Genomic DNA, 26694 nt, shown 5'->3' on the forward strand with positions numbered 1-26694 from the left:
GTGGGCGCCCAAACGTCCTCCACCATCCCACAATCCTCTCGTCACGTATTTCCGGTTTATCTAGCTCAGCCGTAAGTAGTTTCTCTATCAGTCGCGCAGCTGTGTTCGTGGACTTAGGTGGAAGGAATTTCTTCTCTTCGTTGACGTTGTTGGTGTTCACTGTTTGGAATTAGTCAAGTTTCGGGAATCACCGTCGCTGCCATCAACATGTCGGTCCCAAGCGCTCTCATGAAGCAACCGCCCATTCAGTCTACGGCTGGGGCCGTCCCAGTTCGCAATGAGAAAGGTACGGTGCTGACACCCTCTTCCCAGTCGAATTTTAACCCCTTTCGGCCCCAGCAACCTCCAGACCTCTGGGACACACCACTCCAACCCCTCCAGCTCTTAAGATCTGGCTCCCAGATTCTTGGACCTTTCCACCCCCATCCCCTTGCATCCAATCTTGTTCCTGTGGCCTGCTTTCATATTCAGCAAGCACCTCTCTTAGCCTCCACAAATTCCTTAGACTTGTGTTACATATATATAATGTATATTACATATATTAAAATATTCGTTACTTAGGAAATTAAGTATATATCAGAATATATATGTTTAATACATGTATTCTAGAATATGATTTTGTTCTAATATATGTAATGATTAGAATATAATATCACTAATTACATATAAATACTAGAATATATGTATTGTTAGTCTAATAATTACTAAGGAACTAAGTATATATAAATCTAATAATTAGGAACTTAAGTATATAGCAGAATATAGCAGAATATATACATAATATCAGACTAGATAGATAGATAGATAGAGACTGCTTGTTGGCAGGGCTTTGTGCGGGATACGGTCCCTTTTTTGCTGTCCGTAGAAGTCTACTTATGCTGCCCAGGCTGGAATCGAACTCCTGGGGCTCAGGCTATCCTCCTGCCTCAGCCTCCCAAGTAGACGCCACCGTGTCTAGTCTCAACATGGCTTTTAAGAATTATCTTTTAATCCCTATACATCTAATTCATTCATCTTAACAGCTTATGAATTCCATTGTATAAAATAAAGTGTAATCCACAGTTTATTCCCTATTGAGGGGCAGGTGGTTGTCCGGTTGTTTAAAAAAGTGCTGCGGCCAGGCATGGTGTCTCCTGCCCGTAAACCCAGCACTTTGGGAGGCTGAGGCGGGCAGAACACCTGAGGTCAGGAGTTCGAGACCAGCCTGGTCAACATGGTGAAACCCCGTCTCTAATAAAAATATAAAAAATTAGCCATGTATGATGGTGGGTGCCTGTAATCCCAACTACTTAGGAATCTGAGACAGGAGAATTGCTTGAACCCGGGAGGTGGAGGTCGCAGTGAGCAGAGATCACACCATTGCCCTCCAGCCTGGGCCACAGTGTGAGACTCTGTCTCAAAAAAGGAAAAAAAAAAAAACAGTTCTGCATTTGTCACTCTGTAGCCAATACTAGCATTATTTAGTACCTGCTGCCAATTGCTCCTCAAAGTAAGTTGTAAGAACATAAGAATTTGTGGAGCACAGTGGCTCACACCTGTAATCCCAGCACTTTGGGAGGCTGAGGCAGGAGGCTCACTTGAGGCCAGGAGTTCAAGACCAGCTTGAGCAACATAGCAAGACCCCCCCCCCATCTCTACAGATAAAATTAAAAATTAAGGCCCAGCTTGGTGGCTCACGCCTGTAATCCCAGCACTTTGGGAGGCTGAGGCAGGTGGATCACCTGAGGTCAGGAGTTCAAGATTAGCCTGGCCAACATGGTGAAACCCTGTCTCTACTAAAAATACAAAAATTAGCCGGGTGTGATGGCACACGCCTGTAATCCCAGCTGCTTGGAAGGCTGAGACAGGAGAATCACTTGAACCTGGGAGGCAGAAGTTGCAATGAGCTAAGATCACGCCACTGCACTCCAGCCTGACCGACACAGCAAGACTCCATCTCAAAAAAGAAAAGAAAGAAAACAAACTTCGAGAACCTAAGAGCTTTATTTCCCATATATTCATCATCTACACACTTGGTTATACCAAATTTTTACATTTTTTGCCCAATCTGACAGGTGTTGAAATGGTATGTCATTATTCTAATTTGCATTCCCCTGATTACTAGTGATGCTGGGCTTTTTTTTTTTTTTTTTTTTTTTTTTCACTCTTGTTGCCCAGGCTGGAGTGCAATGGCACCATCTCGGCTCATTGTAAGCTCCTCCTCCCGGGTTCAAGCGATTCTCCTGCCTCAGCCTCCTGAGTAGCTGGGATTACAGGCATGGGCCACCATACCCAGCTGATTTTATATTTTTAGTACAGATGGGACTTCTCCATGTTGGTCAGGGTGGTCTCAAACTCCTGACCTCAGGTGATCCGCCCGCCTGGGCCTCACAAAGTGCTGGGGTTACAGGCGTGAGCTGCTGTGCCCAGCCAATGCTGGGCATCTTGTTCATGTGTCTAATAAACTCTCTAGGTTTTCTTTTCTATGAATTACCTGTTTCTGTCAGTCACCCACTTTGTTTGCTTTGTTTTTATATATTCCAAATCTATAGTATCCTTTTCCTCATTTTTTGGCTTGTCTTTTAATTATGGAGTCTTCTCTTACACAGATGTTTCTAGTTTTAGTATTACCAGATTTATCAACTTGATCTTTTATAGTTTTAGCTTGTTTTTTGGTATATCGTTTAAAAAATAATCCTTCCCTGGCCGGGCGCGGTGGCTCAAGCCTGTAATCCCAGCACTTTGGGAGGCCGAGACGGGCGGATCACAAGGTCAGGAGATCGAGACCAGCCTGGCTAATACGGTGAAACCCCGTCTCTACTAAAAAATACAAAAAACTAGCCGGGTGAGGTGGCGGGCGCCTGTAGTCCCAGCTACTCGGGAGGCTGAGGCAGGAGAATGGCGTAAACCCGGGAGGCGGAGCTTGCAGTGAGCTGAGATGCGGCCACTGCACTCCAGCCTGGGGACAGAGCGAGACTCCGTCTCAAAAAAAAAAAAAAAAAAAAAAAAAAAAAAAATAATCCTTCCCTGCACTGAGATCACAGATACTCATATTGTAAAGGTTTTCTATCTTCTGAGTGTTTGTATATATTAAATTGAATTCAATACACACTTATACAAGACAGATTATAAGTTAGGAAGCTTACAGTCCAGTAAGGAGTGTAAATATTTAAGATATGTTTTTCATAGTTGGGTCTTTAATCCATCTGGAATTTTTGTGTCTGTGGTAGAAGTTAGAGGTCTAATTTTACTATATGGTTGGCCAGTTGTCCCTTCTCAGTTGACGGATTAGCCCATCCATTCTCTACTGACTTTTAATGCCATTCCTATAGTATACTCAAGTTCTCATATAAGTTTGTTTTTCTTCTCTCTACTCTGTTCCATTGATCTCTGTGTACTTCCTGGGTCAGTGACATATCTGGTAAACTACGCCCCACCCCTCCTTCCCAGCCCCCATCAGTTTTATTCTTCTTCAGCATTGTCTTGGTGTTTTGGGGCCTCCTATTCTTCCATATGATTTTGGAATAAGCCTGGAGACAACTTTTAATGGAATTGCATTAAAATGATAGATTATACATTTATAGGTTAATTCAGGTGCAGTTGCCATCTTCTCATCCTTGAACATGAAATATTTCTCCGTTTATTTAGATCTTTTTTATCTTTCAATAAAATTATATATTTTTCCTCCTAAAATCCTTGTACATTGTTTGTTGGATTTATTCCTCAGTATCTTATAGATTACTTGTGACTGTTAATGGTATTTTAACACTGTATTCTCTCCAGCCTAGGCAACATAGCGAGACCCCAAAAAATACAATGCTCTACAAAAAAATAAAATTACCTGGGCAGTACCTGCCTGTAGTCCCAGCTACTGGGAGGCTGAAGAGGGAGGATCACTTTAGCCCAGGACATTGAGACTGCAGGAGCTGTGATCATGCCACTGCACACCAGCCTGGGTAACAGAGTGAGACCCTTTCTCAAAAAGTAGAAAATATGTCAGGCATGGTGGCTCATGCCTGTAATCCCAGCACTTTGGGAGACCCTAGGCAAGAGGATCGCTTGAGTCCAGGAGTTCAAGACCAGCCTGGGCAACATAGTGAGACCTTGTCTATACAAAAAAATTTTTTTTTTTTTTTTTTTTTTTTTTTTTGGCGGAGTCTCGCTCTGTGGCCCAGGCTGGAGTGCAGTGGCCGGATCTCAGCTCACTGCAAGCTCCGCCTCCCGGGTTCACGCCATTCTCCTGCCTCAGCCTCCCGAGTAGCTGGGACTACAGGCGCCCGCTACCTCGCCCGGCTAGATTTTTGTATTTTTTAGTAGAGACGGGGTTTCACTGTGTTAGCCAGGATGGTCTTGATCTCCTGACCTCGTGATCCGCCCGTCTCGGCCTCCCAAAGTGCTGGGATTACAGGCTTGAGCCACCGCGCCCGGCCTCAAAAAATTTTTTAAAATTAGACCTTCGGACGGGCGCGGTGGCTCAAGCCTGTAATCCCAGCACTTTGGGAGGCCGAGACGGGCGGATCACAAGGTCAGGAGATCGAGACCATCCTGGCTAACACGGCGAAACCCCGTCTCTACTAAAAACACAAAAAATTAGCCGGGCGAGGTGGCGGCGCCTGTGGTCCCAGCTACTCGGGAGGCTGAGGCAGGAGAATGGCGTGAACCCGGGAGGCGGAGCTTGCAGTGAGCTGAGATCTGGCCACTGCACTCCAGCCTGGGCGACAGAGCGAGACTCCGTCTCAAAAAAAAAAAAAAAAAAAAATTAGACCTTCATGGTGTTGCCCGCCTGTAGTCCCAGCTACTTCAGAGTAGCTCAGAGGCTGAGGCAGGAGAACGGTTTGAGCCTAGGAGGTTGAGGCTGCAGTGAGCCATGATTGCGCCACTGCACTCCACCCTAGGCAACAGAGTGAGACCCTGTCTCAAGAAAATAAATAAATAAAAATAAAATTGTACTTTCTGATTATATGTCGCTAATGTACAGGTATGCTTATTTTTAGAAATAAGTTTTTTATCTAGCATTTTTTCTGAACTCTTTTAGCTTAATCTATTTGTTATCTTGTGTTTTCTACAAAGACAACCATATAATCTGCAAATTATGACAGTTTCTTCCTTTAACATCCTTATAACTTTACCTTATTGCCCAAATTAGAACCATAATACAGTGCTGACTAGAAGGTGTGATAGGGACAACATTAGGATGCCCACTGGGTTTTTGTTTTTGTTTTTTGTTTTTTTGGGTTTTTTTTTTTTTTTTGAGACAGAGTCTTGCCCTATCGCCCAGGCTGGAGTGCCGTGGTGTGATCTCGGCTCACTGCAAGCTCCGCCTCCCAGGTTCATGCCATTCTTCTGCCTCAGCCTCCCGAGTAGCTGGGACTACAGGTGTGTGCCACCACGCCTGGCTAATTTTTTGTTTTTGTTTTTGTTTTTTTGGAGACGGAGTCTTGCTTTGTCGCCCAGGCTGAAGTGCAGTGGTGCTGTCTCAGCTCACTGCAAGCTCCAGGTCCCAGGTTCGCGCCATTCTCCTGCCTCAGCCTCCCAAGTAGCTGGGACTACAGGCACCTACCACCACGCCGGGCTAATTGTTTTGTATTTTTAGTGGAGACGGGGTTTCACTGTGTTAGCCAGGATGGTCTCGATTTCCTGACCTTGTGATCCGCCCGCCTCGGCCTCCCAAAGCGCTGGGATTACAGGCGTAAGCCACCACGCCCAGCTGGATGCCCACTGATTTTTATAGAGAATGCTTCTGGCCAGTCGTGGTGGCTCACACCTGTAATCCCAGCACTTTAGGAGGCTGAGGCTGGCGGATCACCTCAGGTCAGGAGTTCAAGACCAGCCTGGCCTACATGGTGAAACCCTGTCTTTACTAAAAAATACACAAATTAGGCAGGCATATGGTGGGCGCCTGTAATTCCAGCTACTCAGGAGCCTGAGGCAGGGAGAATTGCTTGAACCCGGGGGACGGAGGTTGCAGTTTTGAGCCAAGATCGTACCACTGCACTGCAGCCTGGGCAACAGAGTGAGACTTCATCTCAATAAATAAATAAATACATAAATAGAATGGTTCTATTGTTTTATCATTAACTATAAAGTCTGCTGTATCTATTTTTTTTTTTAAATGTGACTTTAGGCCAGGCGCGGTGGCTCAAGCCTGTAATCCCAGCACTTTGGGAGGCCGAGGCGGGTGGATCACGAGGTCAGGAGATCGAGACTATCCTGGCTAACATGGTGAAACCCCGTCTCTACTAAAAATACAAAAAAAACTAGCCGGGCGTGGTGGCGGGCGCCTGTAGTCTCAGCTACTTGGGAGGCTGAGGCAGGAGAATGGCGTGAACCCGGGAGGCGGAGCTTGCAGTGAGCCGAGATCACGCCACTGCACTCCAGCCTGGGAGACACAGCGAGACTCCGTCTCAAAAAAAAAAAAAAAAAAAAAAAAAACTAAATGTGACTTTAAAAAATAGTAGGCTGGGAGAGATGGCTCACATTTGCAATCCCAGCACTTTGGGAGACTGAGGCTGGAGGATCACTTGAGGCCAGGAGTTCAAGGCCAGCCTGGGCAACATAGCAAGACCCTTTCTCTACCTTTTAAAAAATAACAAATAAAAATGAAATTTACAAAAGTAAAAATAGTATATCGCTTCCCTCCCATTGTCTATATCTACATATATATTTTTGGGTTTTTTTTTTTTGTTTTTAAAGACAGAGTCTTATTGTGTTGCCCAGGCTGGAGTGCAGCAGCATGATCTCAGCTCACTGCAGCCTCCACCTCCCAGGTTCAAGTGATTCTCCTGCCTCAGCCACCTGAGTAGCTAGGATTAACAAGTGTGTGCCACCATCCTGGCTAATTTTTTTTTTTTTTTTTTTTTTTTTTTTTGAGACAGAGTCTTACTCTGCCGCCCAGGCTGGAGTGCAGTGGCGCGATCTCAGCTCACTGCAAGCTCCGCCTCCTGGGTTTACGCCATTCTCCTGCCTCAGCCTCCCGAGTAGCTGGGACTACAGGCACCCGCCACGTCGCCTGGCTAGTTTTTTGTATTTTTTAGTAGAGACGGGGTTTCACCGTGTTAGCCAGGATGGTCTCGATCTCCTGACCTCGTGATCCGCCCATCTCGGCCTCCCAAAGTGCTGGGATTACAGGCTTGAGCCACCGCGCCCAGCCTAATTTTTGTATTTTTAGTAGAGGGGGTTTCGCCATGTTGGCCCGGCTGGTCTCGAACTCGTAGCCTCAACTGATCTGCCCATCTTGGCTTTCCAAAGTGCTGGGATTACAAGCATGAGCCACTGTGCCCAGCTATATATATTTTTGTGTTTGACACAGGTTCTCACTGTATCACTCAGGCTGAAGTGAGTGCCTTGCTGTGGTCACGGCTCGCCACAGCCTTAACCTCCTGGACTCTAGTGATTCTCCCACCTCAGCCTCCCATGTAGCTTGGGACCGCAGGCATACACCACCATGCCCAGCTAATTTTTTTATTTTTAGTAAAGACAAGGTCTAACTTTGTTGCCCAGGCTGGTCTCGAACTCCTGGGTTTAAGCAGTCCTCCTGCCTCAACCTTCCAAAATGCTGGGATTACAGGCATGAGCCACCGCACCTGGCCCCCTCATTAATTTTCTAAGGTTAAACTATTCTTGTAGTCTTGAGCTAAATTCTAATAAGTTGTGTTGGCTTAGGGGTTTTTTGTTTCGGGTTTTTTTTTTTGGTAGTTTTTATATCGCTGGGATAAATTTGCTCTTATGTTATTTAATATTTTTGTATTTGTGTTTGTAAGTGAAATCCACCTAAAGTTTTCCTTTGAACTGTCCAATTTGGTTATCAAGGTTATACTCATAAAATAAGTTGGTTAGTTTTCACTGTCTCTCTTTGTTCACTAGAATTGTTTATATTTGTAGGCTGGGTGCTATGGCTCACGCCTGTAATCCCAGCACTTTGGGAGGCCGAGGTGGGCAGATCTTGAGGTCAGGAGATGGAAACCATCCTGGCTAACACGATGAAACTCCATCTCTACTAAAAATACAAATAATTAGCTGGGCATGGTGTAGCGCATGCCTTTAGTCCGAGCTACTCAGGAGGCTGAGGCAGGAGAATTACTTGAACCCAGGAGGCGGAGGTTGCAGTGAGCCGAGATCATACCACTGCACTCCAGCCTAGGCGACAGAGCGAGACTCCGTCTCAAAAAAAAAAAAAAAAAAGAATTGTATTTATAACAGATTACCTACTCTTGCAGGTTTGATAACACATAAGGTAAAGGAAAAGAAGGTAGAAATAAGTAAGATTAGAATATTGAGTCATGTGGTAATATGTTATAAAGGCTGCCGTGGAAATCCCAGAGGGAACTACAAGAATGCCTGAGCAGCATTTTAGTTTTATGTTCCTGCAGAAATCATCCTTACTATGTGGTGGGCACTATTACAAATAATTTGTTTAAGGGTATAGTTGAGGTGGGATGCCATGAATTTGTGATGGATGCAGTCTGCCTTTTTGCGGGGGACTTTTTTCTACTGTTTCACTGCCTGCCTTCCTCCACTTCATTGTACTCAAGGTAAGCCTCATTATCATCAGTGTTGGCTTTCACAAGGAGGCAGTCTCGTGACTTGGCCTTTGTAGGAAAACACTATTAGATGAATAGATGGTTGGGTAGTGGCTCTTTTCTTCTCCTGCTTAGACTCTTGTCTACTATGAATAAAGGGCTCTATTTGCAAAGGCCATAATGGGATGAAGCACATTGAGAAACAGGCTACTGAAACATAAGTTATTTTTCTCACCCAGGTGAGATTTCAATGGAAAAAGTGAAGGTAAAGCGTTATGTGTCCGGAAAGAGGCCAGACTATGCCCCTATGGAGTCCTCAGATGAGGAAGATGAAGAATTTCAGTTCATTAAGAAAGCCAAAGAACAAGAAGCAGAGCCTGAGGAACAGGAGGAGGATTCATCTAGTGACCCCCGGCTACGGCGTTTACAGAACCGTATTAGTGAAGATGTGGAAGAGAGGTAATGTCTGTGATTGTGTTTTACTTGAACATGAACCTCTACAGCTTAATAATAATAGCTAATACTTGAATAGTACTGCCAAGTAGCTGACATTTGCTAATTCTTGTAATCCATACAATAGCTTTATGAAATAGGTGCTATTATCCCCATTTCACAAGAGGAGGAAACTAAGAGCACAAAGGGGCTAAGAAAGTTACATGACCAAAGTTACAAAGTGGCAGCTTCAGAAAACAGCAGGTTACTTCTGGCCTAAAGGACCTACTCAACTCCTTACGGGAATAGAAAACACAGACCATTCGTTGGCTGTTGAGGGGAGTCTTTTTAGCACAAAGATGTTTTATAAACTTTGGTAAATTGATTTTATACATCTGCTTATTCTAAATGCTAATAAGGGGAAATGACACTGAAGCAGGAGAAAAGACCTCATAAAGGTCTCATTGTAGAAAGTCTCCCAGTGAGGGATTTTGTATGTTATATACTGATTGAGACATTACCTTAATAGAGCAGACCAGGGGTCCTGAACTTTCACCGTTCATAATTGTCCCAGGGGTTTTTTCACAGAGCTCCTGGGCCAAAACAGTTCTGTTTATTTTAGTTAGTAAGTAGTTAGAGCCAAGTAACTTAATAAGTATTTATGTCCTAATAACTTTGCCACTTGAAAATTACAGTGCCCATGGCCGGGCGCAGTGGCTCACACCTATAATCGTAGCACTTTGGGAGGCCGAGGCAGGTGGATCACGAGGTCAGGAGTTCAAGACCAGCCTGGCCAACTTGGTGAAACCCCATCTCAACTAAAAATACAAAAAAATTAGCCAGGCATGGCAGTGGGCACCTGTAATCCCAGCTACTTTGGGAGACTGAGGCAGAGAATTGCTTGAACTTGGCAGGCGGAGGTTGCAGTGAGCCGAGATCATGCCACTGCACTCCAGCCTGAGTGACAGAGTGAGACTCCGTCTCAAAAAAAAAAAAAAAAAGAAAAAGAAAAAAATAAAATTACAGTGCCCATGGGGAAAAAAACACTTTTATTCATTCTCACATAACCACAGTTACTAGTGGAATTTGTGTGCCTATTGGACACTGACAGCCTTGCAGACCTTGGAATCAGCACTGTCACTTTTTCATGTCTTGTTTTATATTGATATTCACACTGTACTTACTTTTTACCACAGCAGCCACCAAAACCCAATTTCACGAAGATACGATATTCTCAAAAGGAATGTAATATGACTTAATGTTGAAACTGAATTACCTTGAGCTATTGAAAATATCCCAATGCAGGCCACGCTCGGTGGCTCACGCCTGTAATCCCAGCACTTTGGGAGGCCAAGGCAGGCGATCACCTGAGGTCAGGAGTTCAAGACTAGCCTGGCCAACATGACGAAACCCCCTCTCTAGTAAAAATACAAAAATTAGCCGGGTGTGGTGGTGCACGCCTGTAATCCCAGCTACTCAAGAGGCTGAGGCAGGGAGAATCGCTTGAACCTGGGAGGGGGAGGTTGTGGTGAGCCAAGATCACGCCATTGCTCTCCAGCCTGGGTAACAGAGTGAGATTCTGTCTCAAAAAAAAATCCCAATGCATCCCTATGAGTTTGCTGGCTTGCTGTGGTGCCTTAGGATGCCTCAACATACGTTTAGTATTTCAGGCCAAACTTGACTATTTGCTCTGACATCCTAGTCTAGTTTCTTTAATCTGCACCTCAGTTTCCCCCACCTCAATACTTTAATATTGGATGGACATGGTGGCTCACATCTGTAATCCCAGCACTTTAAGAGGCTAAGGCGGGCAGATTGCCTAAGTCCAGGAGTTGAAGACCAGCCTGGGCAACATGGTAAAACCCCGTCTCTACAAAAAATACAAAAATTAGTCATGTGTGCTGGCATGCCTATAGTCCCAGCTACTCAGGAGGCTGAGGTGGGAGGATCACTTGAGCCTGGGAGGCAGAGGTTGCAGTGAGCCAAGATCGCACCACTGCACTGCAGCCTGGGTGACAGAGCAAGACCCTGCCTCAAAAAAAAAGACTTCAGTATTAATGAAGGCAAACATAATGTACTGTGTGGCTGTGGAAATGCGGTTGATGCTAGTTCATTTTTATGACATTGGTGTTACATTTGGAGATACTGTTTATCAGATTGGCTCGACATCGGAAAATAGTGGAACCTGAAGTGGTAGGAGAGAGTGACTCAGAAGTAGAAGGAGATGCTTGGCGCATGGAACGAGAAGATAGCAGTGAAGAAGAGGAGGAGGAGATTGATGATGAGGTATGATAAAGGAACATGGGAAGTTTTTTTCTGGATATAAGAAAAAGTTGACACCTGTGCTCATTTGTTGAAGCCTTAAAAACATGAGATCACTGCTTTTGGCAGGACTCTGATCATGTTCCTTGTTTGTTGGGATAGGACTAAAAATAGAATGGTACTAAGTTGTATTTTTTTACATTTGAATTTGTTGGGTTTGATGAGACTAAAACAAAAAGCCATAGGCCATTTGACTGACTGGCTTACATATATGACTTCACAGGAAATAGAACGGCGGCGTGGCATGATGCGTCAGCGAGCACAGGAGAGAAAAAATGAAGAGATGGAAGTCATGGAAGTGGAAGATGAGGGACGTTCTGGAGAGGAGTCAGAATCAGAGTCTGAGTATGAAGAGTACACAGACAGTGAAGATGAGATGGAGCCTCGCCTTAAGCCAGTCTTCATTCGAAAGTAAGTATCTCACGAGCCATATCTGAATCCACTTAATTACCACTTTCCAGGCGTGGAAACAAAAGTCTGTTTTCTGTTGTGCTATTCTGAAATCTAAGCACTGAGTGAAAGTGCTTTTGCTAGTGCTGTAGCCTTGCCAGACGAGCTGCTGAGGAGTATCTTGGTGTTAGCAGAGAACCTGAGTTTGTTTTCACATCTCTTTTTTTCAGTTATAGAGCATATATCTGTCCAAGGCCTTTTTTTTTTTCTTTCTTTCTTTCTGAGACGGAGTGTTGCTCTTGTTGCCCAGGCTGGAGTGCAATGGCGTCATGTCTGCTCACCACAACCTCCAACTCCCGATTTCAAGCGATTCACCTGCCTCAGCCTCCCTAGTAGCTGGGATTACAGGCATGCACCACAACGTCTGGCTAATTTTGTATTTTTAGTATAGAGGGGGTTTCACCATGTTGGTCAGGCTGGTCTCGAACTCCCGACCTCAGGTGATCCGCCCTCCTCAGCCTCCCAAAGTGCTGGGATTACAGGCATGAGCCCCCGCGCCCAGCCAAGGCCATATATTTTTAAACACAAAATTAAACTCAACGAGCAGATTCCTATTCCTTTCTTGATGGCTAGAAATCCTCCTACTTACAGGCCAGCAGGTTCTTTGCTGTCCAGGCAGTTCTCAAAGATGAACATGATTTTAGTGCTCCAAAGTCCTGGGATGATGGCTGGGCACAGTGGCTCATGCCTGTAATTCCAGCACTTTGGGAGGCTGAGGCAGGTGGATCACGAAGTCAGGAGTTCAAGACCAGCCTGGCCAAGATGGTGAAACCCCATCTCTACTAAAAATACAAAGAAATTAACCAGGTGTGGTGGCAGGCGCCTGTAATCCTAGCTACTCGGGAGGCTGAGGCAAAGAATTGCTTGAACCCAGGAGGCAGAGGTTGCAGTGAGCTGAGATCACACCACTGCACAGGAGACAGAGTGAGACTCCATCTCAAAAAAAAAAAAAAAAGACCTGGGATGACTCAACGTTTTTTGCTCTTTGAAAATAATAGAGCCAAAGAGTTTGGTTTCGTCTCATTTGGATGGGACTAGGTCTAGGGGAACAAAGCACTCCACTCTAAGGACTTTAGGCAATTAACAGGACCTCTGTGATGCAGGAAGGACCGAGTGACAGTTCAAGAACGTGAAGCTGAAGCATTGAAACAGAAGGAGCTGGAGCAGGAAGCAAAACGCCTGGCAGAGGAGAGGCGCAAGTACACACTCAAGGTACTGGGGAGTGGTTCCAAGGATTGAGTACAAGAAAATAGTGTAATCAGGTTTGTCTGAGGAGAGTAAGGAAGTCCAAGCCGAATTGTTCTCCCTATCCAGATTGTCGAAGAGGAAACCAAGAAAGAGCTGGAAGAGAACAAGCGATCCTTGGCTGCACTGGATGCACTCAATACTGATGATGAAAATGACGAGGAGGAATATGAGGCATGGAAAGTTCGGGAGCTAAAAAGAATCAAGAGGGACAGAGAAGATCGAGAAGCGTGAGTAAAAAGATGAGCCTAGAGTTAATGCTGCTAGTGGAACAGGTTTCTAGTAGGATAGCTCTGAGACTCATTACCTACTGTGAGTTCCATTCTGGCCATCTTTAGAGTTCTTGCTGCTGGGTGAGTTTCCTATAATTGGAATGTGAGTTTCACTTGTTACAGTGAAATCAGGGAAGAGAAACACACTTTGTCGATGTGTGTCCATAATAGAGTGCCAGCCAGTGCTCCCTTTAGTTTCCTAGTAGACACAAAAATTAGTAACTGTTAGCAGTTATCTCTTACTGTGTACAACCCAACCCACAATTGAGTGACTTGAAAAAACAATTACTTTTCACAATTTTGGAGGTTGGCTGAACAGTTCCTCTACTGATTTCACGTGGGCTCACTTATGTCGTTGTATCCAGCTAGACAGTTGACTGGGCTAGAAACTTAAAAGGGCTTCACTCACATGTCTAGTAGTAGGTGGTGGCTATCAGTTAGGATGCCTCACTTATCCTTCATTGGGTTAGACTGCCTTCCTTACATAGTAGTCTCGGTACCATTCTAAGAGGGCAAGGTCTTCTGACACTTAGGTTCCAGAACTCATACATCAATCCTGCCACATATTGGTCAAAGCAAGTCACAAGGCCAACCTAGCTTTAAGCAGGTGGAGAAACAGACTCCACCTCTGGATAGGAGAAGCAGCAAAGTCATACTTTTTGAAAAGGGGCATGCATACTGTGAGGGGAAGCATTTGTGGCACTTAAATAACCTACACTATGTTAGAGCAGAATCTTTTTTTTTTTTTTTTTTGAGATGGAGTTTTGCTTTTCACTCAGGCTAGAGTGAAGTGTCACAATCTCAGCTCACTGTGGCCTCCGCCTCCTGGGTTCAAGTGATTCTCCTGCCTCAGCCTCCCAAGTAGCTGGGATTACAGGCATGTGCCACCACACCTGGCTAATTTTTGTATTTTTAGTAGAGAGAGGGTTTCACCATGTTGGTCAGGCTGGTCTCGAACTCATGACCTCAGGTTATCCACCTGCCTCGGCCTCTCAAAGTGCTTGGATTACGGCGTGAGCCACCACGCCCGGCCCAAGCAGAATCATTTCTGAGCTGCATCACTCATTCCTATAAATTATTAGGTATAAGAGGGTAATCCCGGATTACAAAGGAAACCATCAATAGATAACTCTAGGCTGGGCGTGGTGGCTCACGCCGTAATCCGAGCACTTTGGGAGGCTGAGGCAGGCGAATCACTTTAGGCTGGGAGTTCGAGACCAGCCTGGCCAACATGGTGAAAACCTCTCTCTACTAAAATACAAAAATTAGCCAGGTGTGGTGGTGTTTGCATGTTACTCCCAGCTACTTGGAAGGTGGAGGCAAGAGAATCGCTTGAACCCAGGAGGCAGAGGTTGCAGTGAGCTGAGATAGCACCACTGCACTCCAGCCTGGGTGACAGAGTGACACTCTTATCTGGAAAAAAGAAAAAAAGAAATCTTGCCTCAATATGAGCTACACACAATAAATAGATAACTCCATCCTCAGCCTGTAGTTTCCTTTTTTTTTTTTTTTTTTTTTTTTGAGACGGAGTCTCACTCTGTCGCCCAAGCTGGAGTGCAGTGGCGCAATCTTGGCCTCCACCCCCTGGGGGTCAAGCAGTTCTGCCTCAGCCTTCCAAGTAGCTGGGACTACAGGCATATGCCACCACACAGCTAATTTTTGTATTTTTAATAGAGGCGTGGTTTCACCATGTTGGCCAGGCTGGCCTTGAACTCCTGACCTCAAGTGATCCACCCGCCTCGGCCTCCCAACGTGCTGGGAATACAGGCATGAGCCACCACGCCTGGCCCTCAGCCTGTAGTTTCTAAGGTTTTTATCCTGGACCTGAAGGAGTAGGAGTCCAAGTGCCCTTTAAAATTGTACACAAGGCTGGGCATGGTGGCTCATGCCTATAATCCCAACAATTTAGGAGGCCGAGGTGGGCAGATCACAAGGTCAGGAGTTTGACACCAGCCTGTCCAATATGGTGAAACCCCGTCTGTACTAAAAATACAAAAATTAGCCAGGCATGGTGGTACACGCCTGTAAATCCCAGCTACTCAGGAGGCTGAAGCAGGAGAATCGCCTGAACCTGGGAGGCAGAGGTTGCAGTGAGCCGAGATTGTGCCACTGCATTCCAGCCTGGGCAACAGAATGAGATTCCATCTCAAAAAAATAAAAAATAAAATAAAATTGTACACAAAATTATGTGTGTATATGCATTTTTTTGGAGAAAAGGGATATCACCCCCTCTCTCCCCAACACTGGCTAAAAAGTTACTGCAATCTGGCCGGGCGCAGTGGCTCACGCCTGTAACCCCAGCACTTTGGGAGGCACAGGTGGGCGGATCATGAGGTCAGGAGATCAAGACCATCCTAGTGAACACAGTGAAACCCTGTCTCTACTAAAAATACAAAAAGATTAGCCGGGTGTGGTAGCGGGCGCCTGTAGTCCCAGCTACTTGGGAGGCTGAGGCAGGAGAATGGCGTGAACCCGGGAGGCAGAGCTTGCAGTGAGCCAAGATGGCGCCACTGCACTCCAGCCTGGGCAACAGAGCAAGACTCCGTCACCAAAAAAAAAAAAAAAAAAAAAGTTACTGCAATCTAATTAATGATGGTAATCTTTGGTTTGTGACATGCAAGCACCTATATGATTATGATACACTTACATAAAGGAATACCAGCAAAGCCTTGGACAGTTATTTTAAATTCACTGATTTTTTTTTTTTTTTTAAGCTAAGAAGACCTTTTAGGGAAAGAGAATTCGTAATGTTGCAAAACCCAGCAATAATAGTATGTCTGAATGTCAAAAGAGCTAGAATCAACTTCTGGAAGTTGGCAATACCTAGTCTGGCAAACATAATGAAGACTAACTCACCCTTTTGTTTATTGAGCTCTTGATCTTGATTCCTAATAGGCAATGACTAGAATTAAAGAAGGTGACTAATACTTGAAATAACATGGGACTGTTATTTTTGATAATTTGGTCTTTCTAAAGCTGTAACAGTACCAATAAATTGTTTTGCTCCCTGGACAGGCTTGAGAAGGAGAAAGCAGAAATTGAACGCATGCGAAACCTGACTGAGGAAGAGAGGAGAGCTGAACTTCGGGCAAATGGCAAAGTCATTACCAACAAAGCCGTTAAGGGCAAATATAAGTTCTTACAGAAGTATTATCACCGGGGTGCCTTCTTCATGGTAAGAAGTGAAAAGAGAGTCAGAAAATTGGGCAGTAGGAATAACTCAGAAACTTTGAATTCTTTTTTCTCTTCAAGAATGTTCTGGAATGTTATTTCCACTTGCCAATGGTCAGCTTTCTCATTTGTTTTTTCCTTCTGAACAATATAAACTCAGAGAAAAGCATCAGCAATTGGATTATAGAAGTAGCATCAACTGTTCTCTCTTTTGGCTCCAACTCTCAAAAAGAGGAAATGATGCAATAGCCTTTTTTTGTTTGTTTGTTTTGAGAGACGGAGTCTTGCTGTCACCCAGGCTGGGGTATGGTAGTGCGATTATAATTCACTGCAACCTTGACCTCCTGGGCTTAAGGGATACACCTGCTTCAGCCTCCAGAGTAGCTGGGACTATAAGCATGCACAACCATGCCTGGCACTTTTTTTTTTTTTTTGCTATTTTTTAAAATTTTTCGTAGAGACCAGGTCTCACTATGTTGCCCAGGCTAGTCTTAGCCTTCTGACCTCAAGCAATCCTTCCACCTCAGCCTCCCAAAGTATTAGGAATACAGGCATGAGCCATTGTCCTCAGCCTTAGATAAATTGATGAAATGAAATAGAGAAGTGATCTGTATAGATAGGGGACGAGTTAGGTCCTCCACTTTGTGAAAACCAAACTCTGCAAATAGCTTTACATTAATTCACTTTTGTGTGGTAGAAAGTTCACTTCATTCTGAACTGACAGTACCCAAGAGTAACTAAACAAAAGAATGGTTTATTCTGTAACCATTAGGTGGAGGGCCATCATCTTTGTTTTTCATATAAAGACTTAAGATCAAAATAGCAATCTGTTAATCCTGTATGGTTTATTATAATTTCCTAGTGTTAAAGCAGTTTGTACCAAAAACTAGACTAGCGTTTTCAAGTGCTGTGTGGCAAATTCTAAATATCCCGACTGCAACTGAATTCCTGCCTTTCACTGCAGATGCTGTTAAAACTTCAGTGGTAGCTTCCCTACCACCCTCCAAAATCAGTTTCAGGTCTATCTGATTAGCAGGAACTGTCTGCTTACGTAGTTTTCCAGCAGATGTGGCTTTCTATTCAGTGGAGATTATGAATTCTTGTACTGCTTCGGTCATAAAGTTTCTTTGCTTAAGCAATTCACGGCTTTAATAATTAAGCTTCTTAGAGAAGCAGTTCATTGCTAGTTAAGATACATGAGAAAAGTGTATGTGAAAGTCCTTTGGTGGGCCGGGTACATTGGCTAATGCCTGTAATCTTAACATTTTGAGAGGCCAAGGCCGGCAGATCACTTGAGCCCAGGAGTTCAGCCTGGGCAATGTGGCAAAACCCCATCTCTACAAAAAATACAAAAATTAGCCAGGCGTGGTGGTGCATGCCTATAGTGCCACCTATCGAGGGGCTGAGGTGGAAGGATTGCTTCAGCCCGGGAGGTTGAGGCTGCAGTCATCTGTGATCGTGCCACTGCACTGCAGCCTGGGTGGCTGACCAAGACTTTGTCTCAAAAGAAATTTTTTTTAAAAGTCTTTCTTAAACAAGATAGTGGTATTTTTAATTCCTTCAGCATATGGGTTTATAAATCTGTATCACAGCATTGTGATATTACTATCACTCAGGCTAGAGTGCAGTGGTGCAGTCATGGCTCACTACTGCCTCATTCTCCTGGGCTCAAGCAATCCTCCTGCCTCAGCCTCCTGAGTAGTTGGGACTACAGGTGTGTGCCACCACACCTAATTATTTTTTTTTATTTTGTAGAGATGGGGTTTTGCTATGTAGCCCAGGCTGGTTTCAAACTCCTGAGCTCAAACTATCCTCCCACCTTGGCCTCCCAAAGTGCTGGGATTACAGGCAAGATCAACTGGATCCAGCCTTACTAATGTTGTTTATTTCATTGAGTAGGTAACCTTTAGTGCATATACTATGCAAAGGTTAACTGTTTAGCACTGTTAGCGAGAATACATAATCACTGTAACAAAAGTAAGAGTCAAGTACTGTAGGAGTTCTGACGAGAGAGATATTATATTTGGTAGAAGATTGAAAGGGTTGACATAAAGGTTGTAACATTTAAGCATTTAAAATGTATAGTTTTTTTTGTTTTTTGGTTTTTTGTCACCTAGGCTTGAGTGCAGTGGCGTGATTTCAGCTCACTGCAACCTCCACCTCCTGGGTTCAAGCAGTTCTCCTGCCTCAGTGCCCCAAGTAGCTGGGAATACAGGCGTGTACCACCACACCCCGCTAGTTTTTGTATTTTTTTTTTTTTTTTTTTTTTTTTTTTTTTTTGAGAGGGAGTCTCGCTCTGTCGCCCAGGCTGGGATGCAGTGGCCGGATCTCAGCTCACTGCAAGCTCCGCCTCCCGGGTTTACGCCATTCTCCTGCCTCAGCCTCCCGAGTAGCTGGGACTACAGGCGCCCGCCACCTCACCCGGCTAGTTTTTTTGTACTTTTTAGTAGAGACGGGGTTTCACCGTGTTCGCCAGGATGGTCTCGATCTCCTGACCTCGTGATCCGCCCGTCTCGGCCTCCCAAAGTGCTGGGATTACAGGCTTGAGCCACCGCGCCCGGCCAAGTTTTTGTATTTTTAGTAGAGACGGGGTTTCTCCATGTTGGCCAGGCTGGTCTTGGACTCCTGACCTTAGGTGATCTGCCCACCTCAGTGTCCCAAAGTGCTGGGATTACAGGCGTAAGCTACTGTGCCCGGCCAAGATGTATAGACTTTTTGACATTCAGTGCTGGGAAGACATTCCAGGTGGAGACCAGCAGGAGTGGAGGCAGAAAGCATCAGCTGTGAAGGGAAGTGGCAAAGAGAACTGAAAAGGTGGATTAAGGCTGTATAATATTTGGCCTTGATTACTACACAGAGGAGTTGTATTCATTTATTTATTTATTTTTGAGATGAAATCTCACTCTGTCGCCCAGGCTGGAGTGCAGTGGTGCGATGTCAGCTCACTGCAACCTCCACCTCCTGGGTTCAAGCGATTCTCCTGCCCCAGCCTCCTGTGTAGCTGGGATTACAGGTGTGCGCCACCAGGTCTAATTTTTTGTATTTTTAGTAGAGACAGAGTTTCACCATGTTGGTCAGGCTGGTCTTGAACTCGTGACCTCGTGATCCACCTGCCTTGGCCTCCCAAAGCGCTGGGATTACAGGCATGAGCCACTGCGCCCAGCCTAGGAGTTGCATTCATTTAATAGAGAACCACTGAAGTTTTTTGGGCCAGGCAAAGATTATGAGTTACAGTTTAGAAACATCAGTGCAATGACAGTATGTAAGACTGATAGTAGGGAAAACTAATAACCCAGGTGATAAGAGTTTGTAAGATGTGGCAACTGATCGAATGCACACTTATTCAGTTTTGAATCTAGGTAATCAAAGAGTATGCTGGTCCTACTAACAGAAAAGTAAAAGAGAGGAGGTTGATGTGGAAAGGTTAGGTATTAATAAATGGTTTTCACTTTAGACATGAGTTTCAAGTCCCAATAAAATATCCAACTTATGATATATGAAAGCCAGTAGAAAATCCAGGATTGGAGATTTGAGAGGCCTATGCAGAGTTGAAGTCACATGAGTAAACTAACACACTGAGTGCAGAGAGAATAAGCCAACCCTCAAGACACATCTACACTCAAGGAGAAAATGAGGCATAGTTGCATGTGCCTGTAGTCCCAGCTACTCAGGAGGCTAAGGTGAGAGCATCGCTTGATGCTGGGAGGTCAAGGCTGCAGTGAGCAGTGATGACACCACTGCACTCTAGCCTGGACATCAGAATGAGACCCTGCCTCAGGGAAAAAAAAAAAAAAAGAGAGAGAAAGACAATACAACAAAGGAAAAAGAATATCATCTTGGCTGGGCGTGGTGGCTCATGCCTGTAATCCCAGCACTTTGAGAGGCCAAGTCGGGCAGATCACAAGGTCAGGATATTGAGACCATCTGGGCTAACACGGTGAAACCCCATCTCTACTAAAAATACAAAAAATTAGCTGGGTGTGGTGGCATGGACCTGTAGTCTCAGCTACTCAGGAGGCCAAGGCAGGAGAATTGCTTGAACCCGGGAGGCGGAGGTTGCAGTAAGCCAAGACTGCACCAGTGCACTCCAGCCTGGGCAACAGGCCGAGAATCTGTCTTAGGAAAAAAAAAAAAAAAAAAAAACAATATCGTCTCTTCAGTTAGATGTAAGCTCTTGAAGAAAGGCTCAATACCCTCTGCTTTCTTTGTATCCCTCATTGTAGAGTTTAATAAATTTGTGGTTTGAATATATAGGAAATAAAGCCACAAGATTGATAAGATTTTTTTTATACAGGATGAGGATGAAGAAGTATACAAGAGAGATTTCAGCGCTCCTACCCTGGAGGATCATTTCAATAAAACCATTCTTCCTAAGGTCATGCAGGTATGGGGAACTTTAATAACATGACAGAGAGAAAAGTAATGTATTGATAGCTGAGGCATGGTTTGTTTGGTGGTGTAACTTATGATCCGTCCTTCCCTCAGGTCAAGAACTTTGGACGCTCAGGTCGCACCAAATACACTCACCTTGTGGATCAAGATACCACCTCCTTTGACTCAGCTTGGGGCCAAGAGAGTGCCCAGAACACAAAGTTCTTCAAACAAAAGGCAGCTGGGGTACGCGATGTATTTGAGCGGCCATCTGCCAAGAAGCGGAAAACTACCTAGGGTCCAGCTGCATGTTCTTCCAACTGTGGAACACAAGGGGAAGTCTCAGCATCTGGTCCCTGATTTGTTTTTTTCATTATTTCCTTGGCCCCTGTATCCAGCTATTGGACCTACTGCTATACTTGTGATACTGGGTAGCCCAGACTTTGAAGGTGCTTTGTGAGGTTTGGACTCATGCTGAGAAACCCACAGGAAAGCACTGTCCAGGTAGGATTAGAGGCTTCCCACTTAAGACTATTTCTGAGAAATCTTAGGTTTTATCACTACTATGGTTTCCCATATTTACTTGGGACTGTTCTGAGTTTCTTTTTCCAGCCCTTAGCTTGGGTTAGAAAAGTGGGCATGTAACTGAACAATGCATTACTTCTACCTTAGGTTTAGGAGTAATATACCAGGAAATCTAAGCTTATGGAAACATGTTTTCCATTTTTCTTGGAGTCCATTTTTCTAGGTGTACATACTTTTTTATCCACGTATGTGTGCATGTCAAGAAATAAAAGAATCACACAACAAGGAGATTTTTAGCATGATACTGGAAATAAATTGTCCAGGCTGACAAGTATTAATTGCCTATTGAAGTAAAAGATAACAGAATTGTCAGGCAGAAGGTGTTTCACATTTTGATAATTCCCTTTGATGTCAGAAACAAGCTCAGGTACTAGCTGGGCTTTAGGTTGCATCTGGATTTATTCCATGAGCAAATACAGATGTGTTTGAGAAGACCAAGGCCTTTCACATCCTTTAAATGTCCCACTGGAAGAATCAAATAGTTTAGTGTCGTATGATAAAAATGAATGGAAATAATTACTATGAGGTGGTAAATACATAAAGATGAACATAGGTACAAGTCACTGTTGTGTGGGATACAATCTAAAAATTATCCTAGAGTCAGAATGAGGGTAAGGCCTTCAAATTCTTTTGGTGAAATGTCTGTAACTGCCATTTGAGTATCCATACAGCAGACTCAGGGGCCGTTATAGGTTTTTTTTTTTTTGGTTTTTTGTTTTGTTTTGTTTTGTTTTGTTTTGTTTTGTTTTGTTTTTTTTGAGACAGAGTCTTGCTCTGTCGCCCAGGCTGGGGTGCAGTGGCCAGATCTCAGCTCACTGCAAGCTCCACCTCCCGGGTTTACGCCATTCTCCTGCCTCAGCCTCCTGAGTAGCTGGGACTACAGGCGCCCGCCACCTCGCCCGGCTAGTTTTTTGTATTTTTTAGTAGAGATGGGGTTTCACCGTGTTAGCCAGGATGGTCTCGATCTCCTGACCTTGTGATCCACCCGTCTCGGCCTCCCAAAGTGCTGGGATTACAGGCTTGAGCCACCGCGCCCGGCCTGTTTTGTTTTGTTTTTAAAGAGACAGCTCTCACCCAGGCTGGAGTACCTCAGCCTCCTGAGTAGCTGGGACTACAGGCGCCCGCCACCACGCCCGGCTAATTTTTGTATTTTTAGTAGAGACAGAGTTTCACCGTGTTAGCCAAGATGGTCTCGATCTCCTGACCTCGTGATCCGCCCACCTCGGCCTCCCAAAGTGCTGGGATTATAGGCATGAGCCACCATGCCTGGCCGGGGCTGTTAGTTTTATAGTTGAGGAAACTAGTTCAACAAGTGTGACTTGGTCCAAGCTGATTAACTTTTTTTTTTTTTTTTGAGACGTCCAAGCTGATTAACTCTTTTTTTTTTTTTGAGACGGATTTTCACTCTTGTTGCCCAGTCTGGAGTGTAGTGGCGCAATCTCTGCTCACTGCAACCTCCACCTCCTGGGTTCAAGAGATTCTCCTGCCTCAGCCTCCCGAGAAGCTGGAATTACAGACATCCACCACCACCACTATGCCCAGCTAATTTTTTTTTTGTATTTTTAGTAGAGCTGGGGTTTCACCATTTTGGCCAGGCTGGTCTCAAAACTCCTAACCTCAGGTGATCCACCCGCCTCGGCCTCCCAGAGTGCTGGGATTACAGGCGTGAGCCACCACACCTGGCCCTGATTAACCTTTAAAGTAAAATTACCTTCTCTCTAGGATAGGAAATGGCAGGTAGAATGTATTATGGCTCAGAATTTGAATACCAATCAATTTTTGTTTTGAGACAGTCTTGCTCTGTCACCCAGGCTGGAGTGCAGTAGCACCATCTCAGCTCACTGCAGCCTCAACCTCCCAGGCTCAAGCAAATCCATCTCAGCCTCCAGAGGAGCTGGGACCATAGGTGGGCACATGCCACTATGCCTGGCTTTTTTTTTTTTTTAATTTTAGTAGAGACAGCGTTATGCTATGTTGCCCAGGCTGGTCTGGAAATCCTGACTTCATGCAGTCCTCCCAGCTCAGCCTCCCCAAAGTGCTGGGGTTACAGGCATGAGTCACCACACCTGGCCCAACCTTTGATATCTTCTAGTCTTACCATGTTCTAACCCTCAGGCATCTAAATTCTTTTTTTTGGGGGGGGGGGGGGGGGCAGTAGAGACGAAGTCTCACTGTGTTGCCCAAGCTGGTCTCAAGTGATCCTCTTGCCTCAGCTTTCCAAGGTGTTAGGATTACTTTGGTTTGGTTTGGTTTTTGTTTTTGACACAGAGCCTCATTCCGTCACCCAGGCTGGAGTACAGTGGCACAATCTCAACTCACTGCAACCTCCACCTCCCTGGTTCAAGTGATTCTTCTGCCTCAGCTTCCTGAGTAGCTGGGACTACAGGCATGCGCCACCACACCTGGCTAATTTTTTTTTTTTGTATTTTTAGTAGAGACAGGGTTTCACCATGTTGGCCGGGCTTGTCTTGAACTCCTGACCTCATGATCCACCTTAGCCTCCCAAAGTGCTGGGATTACAGGTGTGAGCCACCGCGCCCGGCCTTTTTTTTTTGAGATGGAGTTTCACTCTTTCACCCAGGCTGACAGTGGTGTAATCTCAGCTCACTGGAACCTCTGGCTTTCCAGTTTCAAGCGATTCTCCTGCCTTAGCCTCCCGAGTAGCTGGGATTACAGGTGCCCGCCACCATGCCTGGCTAATTTTTCTCTTTTTAGTAGAGATGGGGTTTCACGTGTTGGCCAGGCTGGTCGAACTCCTGAGCTCGTGATCTGCCTGCCTCGGCCTCCCAAAGTGCCGGGATCAGAGACGTCAGCCACGGCGCCCAGCCAAATTCTTTTTGTTTTATCACTCGAAATCAAGCATGTTGTAGGTACCAAAATTCTAACTCAAGGTGGCCTATGAACTGGGTTCATAACTTACAGCTATCTATACATATAGTGGCTCCTAGGCAGGTAGCTGACATTTTAGATATTCATAAGCTGTCCTGGAGACACATGCCATTTGAGTACAGTAACTCTGCTGAGACGCCAGATGTACCTTATTTACTGTTGAGAGCTAGTCAGATGAATGAGACTGTCCTGCCACCTAGCATCTGCATCTGCACATGAGGTATTATTCTACACTAATTTTTCATACAGGTGTGCTAGATTTTAATGGGTCACTTAAATTCAGTTATTCTCCAACATATAAATTCCCCACAAAATAGAATATAGATAGTATATACTCCACTTGACCCAAGATGATAAAACTGAGAAAGACAAAAAAAAATTTTATTGCCATAAATTAATCCAGTAGGTATATTTGTGGAAGCACGCGTCAGTTGGTTAGGGCAATAAGCGCCTCTACCACGTTGCCCATGTGTTCCCGCAAGCTGCGTTCTGCTGCTGCTCGAGATATCTCCATCTCGGTCATCTGCAGAAAAAAACCATGTTACATAGATTCCCAGGCATTAATGTGCCACCAAATATTCTGACTCCGCTTGTTTCAGGAAACAACCCAAATTAAGCAGAATAGCCTCCTCTCCCCATACAGTAGTTAGGCACTACTACTCACTATCAGCTCCAGATCTTCCTTCTTGATAGTGACTTTTGCCAGTTCTTTCTCCCTGCAAATGTTTAAATATATTAGGCCTCATTCTCAACCAACACCATAAACTCCCAGGAAGGGTCGTTCCCAGATGTGCCCTGTAAAATCATCTTGATAAACCCTTGATTGAAAGTAAAAACTTCAGGGCCGGGCGCGAGGGCTCACGCCTATAATCCCAGCACTGTGAGAGGCGGAGGCGGGCGGATTACCTGAGGTCGGGAGTTTGAGACCTGCCTGACCAACACAGAGAAATCCCGTCTCTACTAAAAATACAAAATTAGCCGGGCGTGGTGGCACATGCCTGTAATCCCAGCTACTAGGGACGCTGAGGTAGGACAATCGCTTGAACCTGGGAGGCGGAGGTTGCGGTGAGCTGAGATCGTGCCGTTGCACTCCAGCCTGGGCAACAAGAGCGAAACTCCGTCTCAGAAAAAAATAAAAACTCCCACTAATACTCCTTTCCCCTGGAGTCTTCGCAGCAGGAGTTGCCAGGAGGCCTTCTGCTAACAAAGTTGTGGGGCCTAGATCTGCAGGAATTGGTGATAAAGTTGAAGAGCGGTATAAAGGCTTAATAATGGTTTCTATTTTTGTCTGGGGAGCGGGGAGGGAAGAACTGTTAAAGTTGGCTGCCCCTGAAGACTTACCGCTCCTGTTTGGCTTTCTGCTCCCGGGACCTTCTGTCTCCAATCACAGACATGGCCTATGGCAAAGGCAGGTCTAGTTAGTGCACCGCTACCCACAATTCCCAATAATCTACAAGGCCAATAAAACAAGCGGTTCATGTATGGATTCACGATGACAAGTGTTACCAGGTAGCAAGGACCATGTTTAATTCCATTCTATGCATCTGAGGTCCCCTTAAGCCCCCTATCAAGCTCCTTTAGGCAAGCGGCGGGCTCCGGTGACCCTTGTTTCCCTCGGCTCTACCCTACTGCCTCCTCCTGCCATCGGGATCAGAACCCCGTCTTGGAGCGCGGGCTTCCAGCTACAGCCTCAGAGACCCCCTCTGCTCTCAGCCCGCCCCAACATGCTCTTGGCCAACCTTACCGTCTCCAGATTGGAACTCTGGATCTCCTTCTCCTCCGCATAGTCGGTGACCCGCTCCAAGTCCGCGGCACCGCTGTCATGCTTCCGTGGCTTCTCGGGAGGCCGCTCTGGTCCACTGGTCTCAGTCTCTAACTCCAGCTCCACATCCCCCTCAGTCGCCATATCTATCTCACCACGCCGCCGCATAAGCCCCACCTCACGGCGACTTCCGGCAACTAACACAGCTTCCGCCCGGGGAGGAGGCGGAGCTGGCCCTGGGCCACACCTTCTTTCTGCTCCAGTTCTAGAAGCTTCAGCGAGGAAGGTGGTTCGTCTCAGACTTCCTTTCGGGTTTGCACAGTGTTTTGTGCAAGGGCTTTCTCTCAGACCTAACCCGTCACCGCTCCAGCCCACCCCACCGACATCCTTACCACCTCATAAACTAGGAATAGTTCCCTCAACACATAGACACGCAGCCACCTCAGGGAACTCCGTTCAACCTGAATGGATGACGTCTAATCCTAAACCAATTAAGAATGCTAATCCACAGGGGGCCAGATAGACAAACTGCCCCATAATCTGGAGAGAACAGCCTGAGTGGCCGCAGTGTTGAGGCCCTGAGGACAAAGCTCCTTCACAGGGTATTTGCATTTACCACATCCTAGAGGTCAGTGTTCTCTTCCAGACGTCCGCATTCTGCCCGAGACCGGGTGCTCAGCCCCAACACAGTGGCAGT

General features: G+C 45.5%; 2 protein-coding genes across 3 annotated transcripts; one reads left to right on the plus strand and one right to left on the minus strand.

Annotated features, from left to right (window-relative positions):
- Window positions 1-59: 59 nt before the first annotated feature.
- Window positions 60-21862, plus strand: LOC105491270 (microfibril associated protein 1). The gene is made up of 9 exons (XM_011757499.2): window positions 60-286; window positions 8738-8957; window positions 11087-11216; window positions 11476-11663; window positions 12806-12914; window positions 13017-13177; window positions 16235-16394; window positions 20685-20774; window positions 20876-21862. The coding sequence occupies exons 1-9, from the start codon at window positions 208-210 to the stop codon at window positions 21056-21058; spliced, it is 1320 nt and encodes a 439-aa protein (XP_011755801.1). The 5' UTR covers window positions 60-207; the 3' UTR covers window positions 21059-21862.
- Window positions 21863-24600: 2738 nt separating this feature from the next.
- On the minus strand, window positions 24601-26315 carry LOC105491324 (huntingtin interacting protein K). Of its 2 annotated transcripts, XM_011757654.3 has the most exons (4): window positions 25980-26315; window positions 25577-25632; window positions 24900-24951; window positions 24601-24758 (listed from the first exon to the last, which is right to left on the minus strand). In XM_011757654.3, exons 1-4 carry the CDS (start codon window positions 26163-26165, stop codon window positions 24663-24665), a joined length of 390 nt encoding a protein of 129 aa, XP_011755956.1. In that variant the 5' UTR covers window positions 26166-26315; the 3' UTR covers window positions 24601-24662. The 2 variants fall into 2 exon arrangements, with proteins under 2 accessions (XP_011755956.1, XP_011755964.1); XM_011757662.3 differs by lacking the exons at window positions 24601-24758; window positions 25577-25632 and having other exon boundaries at window positions 24892-24951; window positions 25980-26275.
- Between the last annotated feature and the right edge of the window lie 379 nt (window positions 26316-26694).

The sequence above is a fragment of the Macaca nemestrina genome, chromosome 7, assembly GCF_043159975.1.
Source record: "Macaca nemestrina isolate mMacNem1 chromosome 7, mMacNem.hap1, whole genome shotgun sequence".
In the NCBI taxonomy this organism is placed as follows: Eukaryota; Metazoa; Chordata; class Mammalia; order Primates; family Cercopithecidae; genus Macaca; species Macaca nemestrina.

Excerpts from the sequence above, each read along its gene's own strand:
- LOC105491324 (XM_011757654.3), bottom strand. The coding sequence starts at position 26,165 with ATGCGGCGGCGTGGTGAGATAGATATGGCGACTGAGGGGGATGTGGAG. Across the intron at positions 25,633-25,979 it reads AGAGTTCCAATCTGGAGACG|GCCATGTCTGTGATTGGAGA; the intron begins GTAAGGTTGGCC and ends CCTTTGCCATAG. Across the intron at positions 24,759-24,899 it reads AGGAAGATCTGGAGCTGATA|ATGACCGAGATGGAGATATC; the intron begins GTGAGTAGTAGT and ends TTTTTTCTGCAG.
- LOC105491270 (XM_011757499.2), top strand. The coding sequence starts at position 208 with ATGTCGGTCCCAAGCGCTCTCATGAAGCAACCGCCCATTCAGTCTACG. Across the intron at positions 287-8,737 it reads CCCAGTTCGCAATGAGAAAG|GTGAGATTTCAATGGAAAAA; the intron begins GTACGGTGCTGA and ends TTTCTCACCCAG. Across the intron at positions 8,958-11,086 it reads AGTGAAGATGTGGAAGAGAG|ATTGGCTCGACATCGGAAAA; the intron begins GTAATGTCTGTG and ends ACTGTTTATCAG.